General features: G+C 36.6%; 1 protein-coding gene across 1 annotated transcript; it reads right to left on the bottom strand.

Annotated features, from left to right (window-relative positions):
• Positions 1-450: 450 nt before the first annotated feature.
• On the bottom strand, positions 451-3,553 carry cox4i2 (cytochrome c oxidase subunit 4I2). The gene is made up of 5 exons (XM_039652390.2): positions 3,378-3,553; positions 1,662-1,790; positions 1,272-1,439; positions 864-995; positions 451-755 (listed from the first exon to the last, which is right to left on the bottom strand). Exons 2-5 carry the CDS (start codon positions 1,759-1,761, stop codon positions 622-624), a joined length of 534 nt encoding a protein of 177 aa, XP_039508324.1. The 5' UTR covers positions 1,762-1,790; positions 3,378-3,553; the 3' UTR covers positions 451-621.
• Between the last annotated feature and the right edge of the window lie 11,884 nt (positions 3,554-15,437).

The following is a 15,437-nucleotide window of genomic DNA, read 5'->3' as shown; positions in this document are numbered from 1 at the left end:
ATGCTTAAGAGTGAAATGTACCAGCATTGGCACGACACTATGTAAACTAGTTAACTTAAATAACAATTAGACTAGCTCATCATAGATTAGTGAAAATATTTAAGGCGTTTGTTGATTTGAAATTATTTATATTTTTCGTGTTAACGCATATTGTTCCTTCCTATGGCCTTAAACTCCATTTCTTTTGAAGTGTATTTGTTGCTCATTGTGTTTGTATTTAGCCAACCTAACCTTCAACATGGGGACAAAAATGAAAACTATTTTTTTAAGGTTTTGGGTTTATTTAAACAGCTTCAGCCCTGAATTAGTTGTTTTATGTCTTTTATGTCTTTTTTTAAATGTCTGATATCATTTAAATTAAATAAAGACCCATTTGAATTCACAAGACCTCGTTTGTGGTTATTATGTGTCTGTTTATCTTGTTGAATGAATACAAAGACACACAAGACGTTATTCTTTCAGGTTTTATTTCTGTTCGTCAAGAATTAACACTTGTGACTCAGTGTTGTGGACTGAATGCCCATTGGATAATATGTTCATATGTTTGAATAAAGACTGCCAGAGACAAATAGCAGATATTGGCAAGGTGTAATGTGACACTCACAGCTGCATTCCCTACATTTACTTCCACTGGCCCTTCTCATAGTCCCATTTGGCTGAGAACCCCTCCACGGGATTCACCCGCATGTCCAGCATCCTCTTCACCTGCTTGGCCTGCCATTCCTCATCAAGAGTATGAGGGTGAGGAGGATACACTGAGAAAGCAAAAAAAAAGCTAACCTAAACAGACCTATTCACTCATTTTAATCCTAGCATTAAAATTAAACCATTCAATTAAAAACAATTATGATCTCTTGACTTACCATAGTACCTTTGCCACAGAACCACCAGGCCAGTGCAACCAAGGAAGAAAAAGATGCCACCCACCACAGTCTTCCACTCACCCGTTGGTTTCTTCATCTCAGCGAATGACTCTTTAAACATCATCCTGTACACTGCCATCGAGGATCACAAAAGAAAAATAAATACATTTTAATTGTTCTCCATGATTGCATATACTGTGCTTTGCCCTCTCAGGAAAATCTCCCTTATTAACCCAATAAAATGGCCAGATCTTCAAGTTTATTTAGACGGACTCACAAAACTATAGCCTAGACGGGAAGTCGCATAAAATGTATTCTCTATGGTCGTTTACCTTCGAATACAAATAGTACTGAGTAAAAGACACAGGACCAGAAGGAGAACGTACAACAAGGAAGAGGTATACAAACAGGCAAGTTTCTCCTCTTTGGAGAGGTTATTCCAGGGTCCTTTCTCCTTCTGCTTCAGGCTCTTGTCTGCATCACTGAGGGCGTCTTTGTATGGTTTGTCTGGAAGAGGAGTGTCCAGACGGTCACAGTACATGGGTACGGACATGTCCGCCTGTTCTGCCACATCACCTGAGAGAACAGAAAGAAATAATCAATTGACAATTGAGAAATGCCAGCATTTCAAATGTAAAGAAAGTGGCATTTTATAAAAACATACTGATGCAGTGGCCACTCATTGGTTACACAAGTTGACAGTCAAAGTTGTTAATTATTATCAAAACAACCATCATCCTCTTATTATTATTTTTATTGAATGATATTTTTGGCTTTAAAAAGTACATTTGACATTACCATGCCCATGGCTGGCCATCTTGACACTGCTGGAGCTGAACGCAGCCACTCCCCGTCTGGACAAAAGCCCCCCTACACGTCCCGTTGTCAATCGCAGCATCTCAAAACCCTTCAGAAGGACCACAGCACCTGGTGGATCGAGGTTAAATATAATGCAAATGGTGATTAACGTCTTAGACTGATCTATACATTATGAGCTGGAGCCTGCATCTTCTTAAAGCCACGTTGAATGTCATCCTCTTCACTATATGTTTGCATATAACATTTTTTAATTCTTTGTCACATTTTACCTTTGTTTCACTTTCTTTTTCTTCATGCACATATAGTTTGCTTGTCTCTGTTCTTATATATACCTGTCATCATTAGTTGCCATGGCTACTAAGTATGTTACTAATTAGAGCACACCTGATTTGTACCTATAGTTCATTAGCCTGGTGTATTTAAGCCAGTCTTTCCTTTCTGTTCATGGTCTGCTGTTGTTAAGACGCACACTGTTATTTTGAGCCTTCTGGTATTTTATTGAAGTTGCTTGACTATTTGATGTATGACACCTCTCATCTTCGTGGACTAACTTCAGTAGTTTAATACTGTCAAAGCCCTAAGTAAAGAGGGAAGTCTTGAGTTTAGGACCTTTTGCTATTTAATTCTGCATTTACTGTTGATACAGTATAACTTCCTGGTGCTTTAGTACCTCCTGCTCTGGATGAAATCCTAAACCCAGCTTGTACAGTCTGGTCACATCTTTTGCTGTTAATTACAGTAAGTCTCCACCATCCACACGTTCATAATACATAGTTGGGTGGGAAGTCTGGAGTTTGGTTGAACAGGGCCACATAAAAATCTTTATAATTATTATTGCATTTTACAATAAGGTCCACATTTATTAGTTAGTTTACACATTCACATATTGATAGTTGACAAGAGACAACAAATCTGTTAATATTATTTATTGGAGCTAAGCTAATATGAACTAACAATGAACATTATTATGAACATATTAGCTAACATGACCAAAGATTAATAAATAACAATGTTACAGAACAATATACATGTGTTAATGTTGTTTATTGTAGGCCTATGGTGTTACCATATTCTATTTATTATTTTTGTTTTTTATTGTCATGCTATAGTACAACATTCTTTATTCATCTGTGCAACGATGAAACTTCTTTTTAACGCTTTATTATCAAAGCTGAAACTTTCTGCAACCACCATGTGCAGCGGGAGAGAAACAAATATGCTGTCACTAAAATGGACGAAACTGGCAAAAGCTCAAGCGTAAACAATGACCCCTGCACACTGAACTCTCACACAAATCAACAAATGATTAAAACTCGGGTATCTGCAGTATTTTGCTCTAAAATATATTTAAAATAAATTTTCATGTCTATACCTCTAAAAAATGTTAGGCCTATATACTTTATTGTAGCCTACAATGAGTTTCTATTGTGTGAATAAAAGCAAAGATGTTGTTATGTAAATGCATTAATTAAACTCATCTGCATATTTGCTGAAAGCTGCCCTATTCATACATTCTTATCAAAGCAAAAAGATTACTCAGTCTTACTGCAGCATTTTTAAACATTGCATCGTTGGAAAAGTATTTTTCAAAAGTTAAATGTAGTTTCTAAGTGCAGATGCTGTGTTTGAGTCCGTGGTTTTACTACCCGTCTCCCTCGGCATGCAGCTTCTAGAAAGTTCCCTCATCGTACTCACAGTTTTCCTGAGATTCGATGACAATTTCTCAAAAATGTGCAAAACAGAAAATGTGCACACTTTCTTCGTTTTATGCTTTTCCCCACTACTTGGGCTGTTTTCAAGACTGACCATGAAAACAGGGCGGGTGGATAAAGCAAGGAGAGAGAGAGAGAGAGCGAGCTGGTGGGTGGTATTGAGTTTAGTGGGGATTTTTAACTGTGAGACTGTGCAAGTAAACAATCTGAGACAAGCATGTGACTTTACTGTTCACTGGGACGTCAGTGTTGAAGATTAACTCTCTCTGTGCTATCTTTGTTTGTTTTATCTCATATTTAGTTTTCATCCCCTAAAGACTTGTTTTTTAATCCATAGGCAGTTTTATTTATGATGACAGTTCCTTGAATCAAACTTTCAGAGAACAGGAAATGGAAGCGACCCTGAAGATTACATGAGGGGGGGAGGGGGGAGTCCATCTGGCTCATGTCCAGTCCTGATCTGGGTTTAGCCCAATGCAACCTGAACTAAAGTCTGCCTCAGAAGTCTGGCAGTGAGCTTGCAAATGGGATTTTATTTCAGAAAAAGACATCAGATAAATATTGAGGAATACTCCCTGTTAAGGGTCAAATAAGGACAGCCCTGCTGTGAAATGGTGTAGACATAATCCACTCTTCATAACCATGTGTTTAAAAAAAATGTATTTACTATTGAACTGATTAACCTGAAAGTACCTGCTCAGTGCTCATCTTTTCCCATAAGCTAGCAATTGTGTGTACAACTGAATTTTATCTGTTTTAATCAGCCATTCAAGCATGCTGAAACAGATGACCGACGACACCTTGCACACTTTTTTAGCTCAAAGCAACGACAAAAAAAAAAAAAAATGCATGACAAATTTGGGATAGTTTTCTTTGGATGCATCTCAAACTAAAGCTGTCACACCAGTTGCAAGACAGTGATTAAATTAAAGAGAGAGATTGTGAAAAGCTTCAGAAGCCTCTAGATGGCAGCAGTGAGCCTCGTATGTGTCTTACATGCATTATCATAGACATCTATATGATATCTATGATTGTTATGGTCAAAGCCCGTCTAGTGGCAATTAAAGTTATAGGATAATGGACACAGCAATACATCATGTTTTAGCATGATTCAGTGGATTAAAACGTAAATGTGTACATTTGCATAATATGCAAATACTCACTAATAATTCAAAAAATAAATAAATTATGTGCTGTTAGTAACTCCAGTTGGAATTTTCACTCAAAAATGGCGGCCGCGCTACCGAAGCGCCACCTAGTGGCTGTGATAAAAAAAAAGCATCAGAGTTGTTCTACTCCTCTACTCTTTATGGTTAAGACGGGCTTTTGTTTAATGTGAATACAAAGGCTTGTTTGCTTTGAACACAGACAGGAAAAAATACATCAGACATTAACATTTAGATCTACAACATAAATTACACACAGTCCAATCTCAAATTTGATATTTAAAACGGTTAGGGTTGAGTTGCTATAAACTAAGGACTACACTGATTGTCTGATTTGTCAAGCACATAAACTCACATTATTGTGGTGGTCTTTTACTTAACAACTTACATTTTAAAAAATCACTTGAAGGTAGGCTATACTGTCTAATAATGTTAGGCCTATAGAAAAACCTTCTATAATTAAGTCTTCCAGTAGACTAAAGTTAACCACAGATCTTATTTCACTCGTAGGCTAATCAAAACTGCTGCTCAAAAACCCATAGGACATTCCTGAGAGAATCCATTTCTGGCAAAAGAAAACAGTCTTCAAAATTTTATGACTGCAAAAATGATACCTCCATTTAATGGAAACATTTTTGTGATTAAAATCGCCATTCACCATTTTAAAGCCCTGAACTCTTTCCATTTTACAACGATTATAAAACACTGTCAAGCATTCAAAGACTTCTAAAGTTTAAAATTATACCAAACAGCATGCAAGCCTATAAGCCTACAGTAGGTTACATGCCTCATTTAGGTTATAGGCAATTGAAACACCAGATGATGCTCTTTATCATTGCACTAAAATCTCTGTTTGAATGCTGGAAAGAGTGGAGGGAACGTATGTCTTTTCTTTCACAACTATGTGCAAAAATACACATTTTCTATTGATTCTTAAGTTTATAATATAAACAGGTTTTTGCTAGATAAATAACCATCAATCACTGCTGCACTATGGATCTTTGGCCTCACTATCGCCATCTGTGTTTGAAATATTAAATTGCAAGTTAAATCCAGAGCAGTTTTTTGAACACTCAGTAATGTAATTTTATAATTATTTTTGCCCTAAAAATCTTCTGTAGAGCACTTTTACTAAAACATTTGTTTGTTTGTTTTTTCAATTGGACGCCTCATTATTACTAGATCAATCCACCCCTCCCTATAGCAGAGATGTTTGTAAATGAGTATTAAGGTGGCGATTGTCCCTTTGGGGGTCCATTGATGCTCGGGTGTTGTCCGTGACAGCAACAGCTGGCAGAACAAAGCAAAGGGCGGATTGGGCACCACTGGCTGTGCTCCCTCAATTCCACCCTGTCCCCTCCTACCAAGAGTGGCACGTGTCCCTGCGCACCCCCAACTAAACACAGCTTAAAACGAGAGGACACATCCCCCCTGCTATTGTCGTTACACCTTTGTTATCTACTAGACCCCTTCCTCCAGCTCAGTCCTTTATATGCTCACATTTAGCATTTTTTGCTCTCTAGAGAACTCATTCCATTTGTCTTCGCCCTTCCCATTCTATGCTTCTTGCATTGTCTTGTCCCTCAACAACAAAAAGCCAAAGATGAAGATTGAAGGAGAAATTACCCTATCGACCGTTAGCTTGAACCAGTCTGCCCCCCATTGCCTACATCTATGTCCACATCCAAACAGATGAAACTCGCTAACAGTTAATCTCCACACAAAAAAAGCATATCGGTTATTTTCTAAATCAAGAAACTTTCACACATACACCGTCTGTTATGTTTGAGCGTGCTTAATCAGTTAATACAAAAACACAATATATATATATATATTTATAACTTGTTTGTTGCTTGTTTTAGAATAAAATGTTTACTTTTTGTAAATTTGTAAATGAAAATACATTAAGGCATGCACATTGGGGGGCATTAAAATGTTATATAATGTAACACTCACACACACGTGTATGTAGGGTATGTATGAAACACTGAGTTATTAAAGCTATTTTAACTGCACAATGACCACCGACTTCACTATGCTGAAAAATGGACCTAGCAATGATATATTTTTGTCAAATTTAAATAGATGCTTTAATAATTTCTGTGTGTGGTTTATTCAGCCTTGTAGGGAAATGCTTTCTCATGCCATAATCTGCAAGAGCACTACTTTAGTGATAATATCATTCCCTTTCTTCACGCCAGCGCCTGGGAAGGAGGCCATAAATATGAGGGGGAACCTTACAAGCTCTGCCCTCAAAATATGGCCAAGGGCGGATGCCATACATTCAGTGCCAGCTTTGACCTAGACCTTCTTCTGCCAGTGAGCCACCTCTTTCCCCGTTCCTTTCCTTCTTCCATTCACATCCAACCTACTTTGCATACTGGCACCACAAGACAGTCTTTTCCTTTCAGCCCCCCAGGGCATGCTGGGTAAATGGGTCATTCTCCCACCGCCTTTCGTTAGAAGTGCGACTGCTCTTTTTGCCGCTCATGTCATGTGTGGTTACAGCTTTGTGTTTGATCTGGGCCCTCTCCTCCTCTGCTGGCTCTTGTTCAATGATGTTATGCTTCTGAACAGTGCACATGATGTCAGATGATGCACTCCATGATGGCCCTGATGGATGATGGGACAATGACCTGTGTTACACACCAATTAGAGCTTTTCCCTATTTGTTTTCTCGATTCAAACTGGCATGGCAAACGTTTGCCGATAATAATGGCCTTCAGTTTTAGTATCGTGACAGGATTTTCAGGCTGAGCTTTTGAGTTTTCCATATTATCTGTTGGCAGGAGATGTAATGAGGCAAATGAGGTTAAGCATTTGGCTTCAGGGTGTAACATTAGCGCCCTTCCCCCTAAAGAACCACCTACATAAGCAACAAGTTCACCATCATACCAAAGAGATGTCTTTCGTGCATATTCCATTTCCACATAATCTTAAAAACTCCTTATGTCTCTGTGTACATGCCGACAGTCGATGTGTCCCACGCACCGACTTCCTTAGTCATTTTTTTCCTGCTATGGAAGTCAATCATCTGTTTAGTTACCGACATTAATCCAAATATCTTCCTTTGTGTTCAGAAGACAGAAATCCAGACAGTTTTGAAACAACATGAGGAGGAGTAAATAATGACAGAATTAACATTTTTAAATGGATATATCTTTCTTCAAATCTTTTAGGCTTTAAAATGTATTTCAAATTTAACTATCGCTTTAAAAACATCATTAAAATAGTCCCAGTGTCTACAGTGGCTCAATCATAACTTTATCAAACGACGAGAATAAATAACGTAATTCAATTAATAATTACGTAAATAATAATAATAATAATAATATCCTTCTCACTGGGCCTGGAGTCAGGTTACTAGTTTAACAGCGTATGATCTGTTGTTGTACGTCACACGCATCACACACGACCAGTGTCGGCCAATAGTGAGCCTACGTGTGACGTAGCCCTACGCTATCACACTTCGTTAACTGACTAGAGGCCCAAAGAGAAGGAAATTAATAGTTGAAATAAAGTCGTTTATGTTTGTTTTTGCGCACAAAAAGTATTCTTGTCGTTTGATAAACTTAAGATTGAGCCACTGTAGTCACTTGGACTATTTTAACAATGTCTTTAATAACTTTTCAGTTATTAAACTGAACCTCTCAGATTTCATCAAAAATATCTTAATTCGTGTTCCGAAGATGAAACGAAGGTCTTACGGGGTTGGAACAACATGAGGGTGAGTAAATACTACCGTAACATAATTTTCCTTTTTGGGTGAACTATCCCTTTAAAAAAAAGATTGAGCCTATTTATAATTTTACTGGAGAAAAAATTCACTTTATCACATCTTACGTCATCCTATGATTATGTTTGTTTCTGGTTTGTTTTTAGTGCATGTATAAATCAAAGGATGACAGTCATCCCATGACTACAAACTCACTAAAAGTTGTTATTTCCAGATTTCTCAATGTGTGATATAAAGCACCAGGCACCATGAATCATGGTCCAAAATGCTCTAGATCACATAATTGCACACTATCTACAATAAAAAAAACACATGGTGAAATTTCTTTATTCCTTTGTTAATGTACATTTAAAACTGTGTCTGAAGCTGTTATCCAAATTAAGCATAATTTTTGAATAATCACATATATGATTTTGTCGTTTCTAGCTACCTTACACTACCATTTGAGCTATACAGGAAATAAGATAAATGCTAAGATACAATGTGTTTTGTAAACTTCAAATTAAATGTCATTCTCTGAGATCTAAAGAAACAGACGTTGGTCCTCTCAAGTCAGCAAGTCGTGAATTTCAGTGGAATGGATATCCTGGAAAGTATTGCTCAGTGCGTAAGTGTTTTCTTGCTGAAGGAAATAACTGTCCTTTTCATCAGAAGTGTATGTACATGTAAGCTCTACACAAGAAGGAAAGCAGTAGGATTTGTGTGCATGTGGAAAATATGCCCATTTACATGTTAAACCCAAATCTATGAAGCACTCGTGAAAGCACACATACTGCTTATACGTACACGACTCAACAGGAACGACTTTTCCACATATAATCTCAAAAACAAACACGTTTATGTGCAGATACAAATACACACATTACATTGGGCCAAAGGTAGTTGACGTGATGACTGTGGTTTTCCACCGAGCTGAGTGTGAAAGAGTAGGAGTAGCTATAAATTTAGTTTAACCTATGTGTTACTGTTACTAATTTAAGTGGATATCGAGGGGGAAAAATCTAACAAAAAACAGGGTACAAATGTTTCCCTTTAAGTATTTGTAAACATGATCGCATGAGTATTCTTATGTATACTTAATCATTTTAACATTCACTTAAAATCATACAATATTGACACCATATAAAATGTAAATTATTCACAGTAAAAAATTGTCATAATTTTAACGGTAAAAGACTGTAAAACTGCTACAGTGAAAAACTTTTAATTACTATACGGTAATTAACTGTAGATCCAATGGTATATTTCATGTAACTTTATTGTAAAATAAATTTCAAATGATCGAAAGATAAAGAAACAAGCCAACCTTTACCACCAGTGTAGAATCAAAACCCTTGTCCTACATCTGCAAGTCTCATCCCTTTTTGCACAGCTTCAGGACAAAAAACATTATCCTGCATTAATTATGATATTCATTTTCATAATTCAGCTGAGTGCCTCTGCACAAGGATGAGGTCTCTGAGCATGAACATGTGCCTCGTGTCATTTTGTTTCTTAATAGCTGAAGGATCATTGGAGTTTGGAAGGATGGAAAGAGTGAGAAGAGACACCTCCTCCTCAGAGTCTCATGGCTTTGGTAATAAGGTCGCTCCCCTGGGCTTTGATCTTTGACACTGCAATGAGCGTGTGTGTGGGTGAGTGTTTTAGGGAAAGAAAAAGCTGATTTTGATTATGTAGTGCTACTGTGTAATATGAACAATTGTGCTCTGAAGGTTTTATGGCTGATTTCACAGTCAATTTGCCTTAAAGGGATAGTTCACCCAAAAATTAAAATTATGTTAGTATTTACTCACCCTCATGTTGTTCCAACGCATTCTCATCTCAAAGCGTCATATTATACAACACTTTTGCCCAAGCATACACATCCAACGCACATGGCTCCCTTTAGCGTCAAATGAGACGCTTCGGTTATGGTAGGTTTAGGTATGGGGTAGGGTTAGGGTTAGACCACTAGGAGGCGCCTTCTGCCCCATATATATTTTTGTCTCAGTTGACGCTAAAGGGTGCCATGTGCATTGGATGTCTATGCTTTGGCAAAAGCGTTATATATGACGCCTCGGGATAAGAACGGCCTTCTTGTTCCAGCCCTGTAAGACCTTTGTTCATCTTCGGAACAGCATCTTCCATACTAGTCCATAGGCTTCTTGAGGGATTGAATCTTGCCGGCCTCGGAAAGTAATTAAAGACATCGTTAAAATAGTCCAAGTGACTACAGTGGCTCAATCTTTACTTTATCAAGCGACGAGAATACTTTTTGTGCGCAAAAAACAAACAAAAATAACGACTTTATTTTAACTATTTATTTCCTTCTCTCTGGACGATCTGTTGTTGGAAGTCACACGCATCACACACATGACCAGCATCGGCCAATAGTGAGCCTACGTGTGACGTTTAACTAGAGGCCCAAAGAGAAGGAAACTAATAGTTAAAATAAAGTTGTTATTCATGTTTGTTTTTGCACACAAAAAGTATTCTCGTTGCTTGATAAACTTAAGATTGAGCCACTGTAGTCACTTGGACTATTTTAACAATTTCTTTAATAACTTTTCGAGGCCGGCAAGTTTCAATCCCTGAAGAAGCCCATGGACTAGTATGGAGGAGTGATCCAGCTCTCAGATTTAATCAAAAATATCTTAATTCGTGTTCCGAAGATGAACGAAGGTCTTATAGGGTTGGAACAACATGAGCAACAGAACATGAACAACAGAATTTTCATTTTTAGGAGAACTATCCCTTTAAGAAAGCAGTGAATCTTACCTTCATAGTATTCTAGCTTCATATGGAAACACATCAACAAAAATCAAGTCATTTTAATTAATTAATTAATTTTTAATTCCATCCCATTTTTGTTATTGTTAACTAAAACTAAAACTATTAAAAATTAGTTTTCGTCAATTGAAATAGAGCTATAATAAAATAAAATCCAAATCTTAGATTATTAACTTAAAAAACATAGTAATATTGCCCTGGCAAGTGGCAACTATAACTGAAATAAAAGGTGAAGGATATAATTATTAAAAATAAAACTTAAATTGAGCTAAATGGAAGAAAAAAATGACAAAAGCACATAAAATTACAAAAAACATAAATAGCACAAACTAACATAAATTCAAATAAAAACCTGAAACAATGTTTTAAAATTGATAAATAATACTAAAATAATTCTGTTCCACCCCTGTGTTTCCAACTTTAAAAAAATATGGAAATATAGGCTAGAATTTTGTCTTTATTACCTCTTAATATTTTTTTGTTTGTTTTTTAGATGACATTTTGGAATTATTTATATTATTAAAAAAACTACTGCAGTCTTAGCTTGTGTGTCAACGCTGTTACCATCATATTGTTTAAACAACATTTAAAACTATAATTTAAAACAATTTAAAACTATATGATAAAAAAAATTATATTATATATGTATTAAATAAATATTATAATGCTTTCAAGCAATGGAGTAAGTCTCTTTGTCATGTTTTTTTGTCTTTCTGAAGGCATAAATAAATCCCAACATTATTTAAGATAGAGATAAAACAATGCAAATTTAATAACAGTTAAACACATTACTTATCTGAATTTGTTTGAAATATGATGATCAAACTAAAAAAGGATGGATGATCTTTTTTAAAGACTTTTTGGTGCGCTGTGTATGTGTATGTATGATTGATCTATGTGTACTCGCCTAATTGATGTGCCATATAGAAATCTGGCACATGAAGTCTTGACCTTTGACCTGTAGCGTCTAGTCACACTCATCCTCTTCTCTCCTGGGGCTCTCCATTCAGAGCGAGAAGGACAGCAGCTGCTTGTCTAGATGAAGAAAAGGAAAGAGGATTTGGGTATATTTGGGAACAGATGAAAGGAAGGAATAAAGTAAAAGGTTACTGTATCTTGTTACACAGTCCTCCTGTCACCTAACTAATTTGTCTTAACAATAGTTTTAAGGATTTATGATCTTTAAGGTTAGTTTTTTTTGTTTGTGAAGACCTATTGTTTTCATCATCATCATCACGGTTTTCTCAATCATCATAATTCTTTCACCTCACTTTTGCTTATATGCTCAGTGTTTATCCTGTGGACAGACACCATCAAAACATGAACTTTTAACATGCCACTCTTCCTCTTTCTACTTCCACATGCACTTATCGTGTTGTGATTTAACATGAACAATTCTGAAAAGAGGCAGTGGAGTTTAATACACTCTCAAGTAGCCACAAGTTCTGAGACATGTGTAATTCAAGTATGCCTGAACTCCCTAAACAACAATACGTCAAGCACAACAGCAGTTTGGATTTGTACATGTGCAAGCTAGTGTATAAATAGAAGCACACCCAGTATTAATGAGCATGAACAGCCTTGACTTTGAAAGAACTATTGTTTACTTGGTCTCTATTTCCTGATAAAGGCTGACAGAGAGTAGATGGGCATGTGTGTGAGAGTGAATCTTTTTGTGCATGTTAGGGGGTGGGGTGACCAAACCTGTTTAATTCAGTTTGAGTCTCTGCTGCCTGGCATCTGCTGATCTCTCTGCCATGGTCCTGATAGGTGGACGCACTCACATACACTCACAAACTCACAAACACGCTCACACACTCAACATTCACTTTCATAAAAAAACATTCTGTTCATCATCTCCTTTTGTATTGCATGAAAAGAAAAAAGTCAAGAGTTTTGAGAGACGTGTAAAAAATGCATGCTCATTTTGTGAACTATTGCTTCAAATATAGTGATAGTGAATGTGTTTGTGGACTGATAAGACAACGCACTGCTCTTTCTCTTGTAAGCATATGGAAAATCACTAGACTGTGACCTTAAGCTTAGTCAAAACATTTTTCGTATCTCAAATGTCTCTCCGGGCACTTTTCAATCTTTTAAAATCAACTATAACACATGTTGTTGTGGTCCAGTATATGGCACGTTTTATCATCTATGAAACATCTCACACATCGATTGCTGCATCCTGTCATCTGGTGCTTTCTCATTATTTGTCTCTCCAGTGTTTTTTTGTTATCCAAAGCTGATGGCCTTATCTTTCCCGTTTCATCTTGCCACTCTCTCTCTGTTTTAACCAGTTGGATAATGAAAGGTAAGAGATAAGAGAACCTTTCCCATGGCCAACAGTATGGGCCCTTTCCCATGGGTCCATCATCCAATGGGAGTGAGTCATGGTGATATAAATAGCAGACAGACAGGGAAAGGGAAAAATAGTATTTGTTTATGAGAATGAAAACGTGTGTGTGTGTGTGTATGAGAGAGAGAGAAACTGTCATTGATGATTGAATAGCAGCATCCTGGACTGGCTTTCTGCCATTCTCTGTCTCCGTGCAAGGAAAAATATGCAGTTTTTAGATGTTTGGGAATATGATAGAAGACATTTAAGCATGTGCATTCACATTTCAATAAACAATTCAGAACAAACATGCCGTTTTCTGTAGGCTATATCTTTCACCATGTGATTAGAGGGTTGATAAGATGCTCATGTATTATTATAGGGATAGTTCATAAAAAAAAATCAATTACCCAGGTGTCATTCACAACTTTTCTTTCTTCTGTGTAACATAAAAGAAAATATATGTGCTTTTTTATTTTCATATCAATGGGCACCACAATCTGCATGAGAGAACTCTTAACACCTCATCAGTCCTATGTGTGAAGAGACTAAATAAAAACAACAAATGGAGCTTTGAGAGTGTGTCAAGGTGTGCTTTTCCTCTCCTTTAATGGGCTATATATGCACGCATAAATTCCGCATTTGACGCAAGGATGCTCGTCCATTTCCGGTTGTGGAGATTAAAGCGGAGGAAAACCGAGGAAAACGGGATTATGGCAGAGTCTTAAAAATTTACTGTCCTCCAGTCTTATACATACGTTTAGATGTAATTTTATATATAGTTAGCCTATATTTATTTAATATAATTTTAAAAAGAAGCATAAACACAACGAGGGGTGTATGTTTTATCTGTTTTTGTGACTAACGTTTCTTTAGTATAACCATGGAGTATAAAATTCAATATAAATTCTCGGTATTGCATTGGACTCTACGATCGGCGGAAGTTATCGAGCATCCCTAATGCTTAACCGGAAATACCGCCATGCATAGCCCATTATGGCCAATTTTGGACCGATTAATCAGAAGATAAAGTCCTACCTCAGTTAACTGCAAGTCATTGAAAACAGACAATAACTGTCTCTCCACAAGATCATAGGTTTTATCTCCAGAGTATCATCAGACAGGTTTTCTCAGAAGCTTCTCGGGAACATTTACTCGGAAACCCGACTACATCTGACTGTGACATAAATGTCATTGTTTCACATCAAGTGGTTATAAATAAAATGGATCATATTTTAGAGTAAAGAGAAATCAAAATGGAAGTAAAGGAGATAAACAGAGGGTAATATTTACTATTTTCTGTAGCATTTAAATCAAGCTATTTTTTTAGGAAGGAAAGCTTTAGCTTCTCAGTCTTCCATGATAAGATAAAGCAATAAGCTTATACATGGGATGGTGGTTCTATTCTTTAGGTCTGTGTGCTCTTTTGTTTACATGTCAGCATTTTTTTTTTAGTGAAACATGTTTCTGTTGCAATTGATAACAGCGAGTATGGAGGTGGAACTGATATACTTCCCTATTTCAACTGTTTATTTTCAATAGAGAGCACAGCCTGGCATTTAATGAGACATGATGTTTGTAATGGGAGAGGATTGACGGTTGAGGTTCATGGCCCAGGGGACTGTGTCTTTGTGTTTCAGAGTTCTCTGTTTTCCTCTGTCATGGCTAACAGTTAAACCGAGCATTGAACAATGGATACATACGGCATTTGGCCTCTCGGAGCCCCGAGTGGGAGTGAGTAATGGGGGTTTGAAGATCAGGCTTCTGCTTTTTTACAAAACAGCTTCTTATCCTCTGCGTCTCTTCGTTAATTAGGTCTCGACTCATATCATCTAGTCTGCACAGACCTCACCTTCAATTAGCTTTCTTTGGTGAAATACAGTCCCCTAATGCCTGTATATCTTTGTTAACAATATAATAAGTATTTGTATAATAATTATTTATATATAGACAGTATATATATATATATATATATACTGTTTATATATTGACTTACAGTCAGTAAATTTAATTTAATTAAGCAATTGCATTTGTCTT

This window comes from Pimephales promelas, chromosome 20 (genome assembly GCF_988280905.1).
Source record: "Pimephales promelas chromosome 20, fPimPro1.hap1.1, whole genome shotgun sequence".
Classification (NCBI taxonomy): Eukaryota; Metazoa; Chordata; class Actinopteri; order Cypriniformes; family Leuciscidae; genus Pimephales; species Pimephales promelas.
Note: the sequence above shows the minus strand (reverse complement) of the source record. Positions and strands in the feature narration are given on the sequence as shown.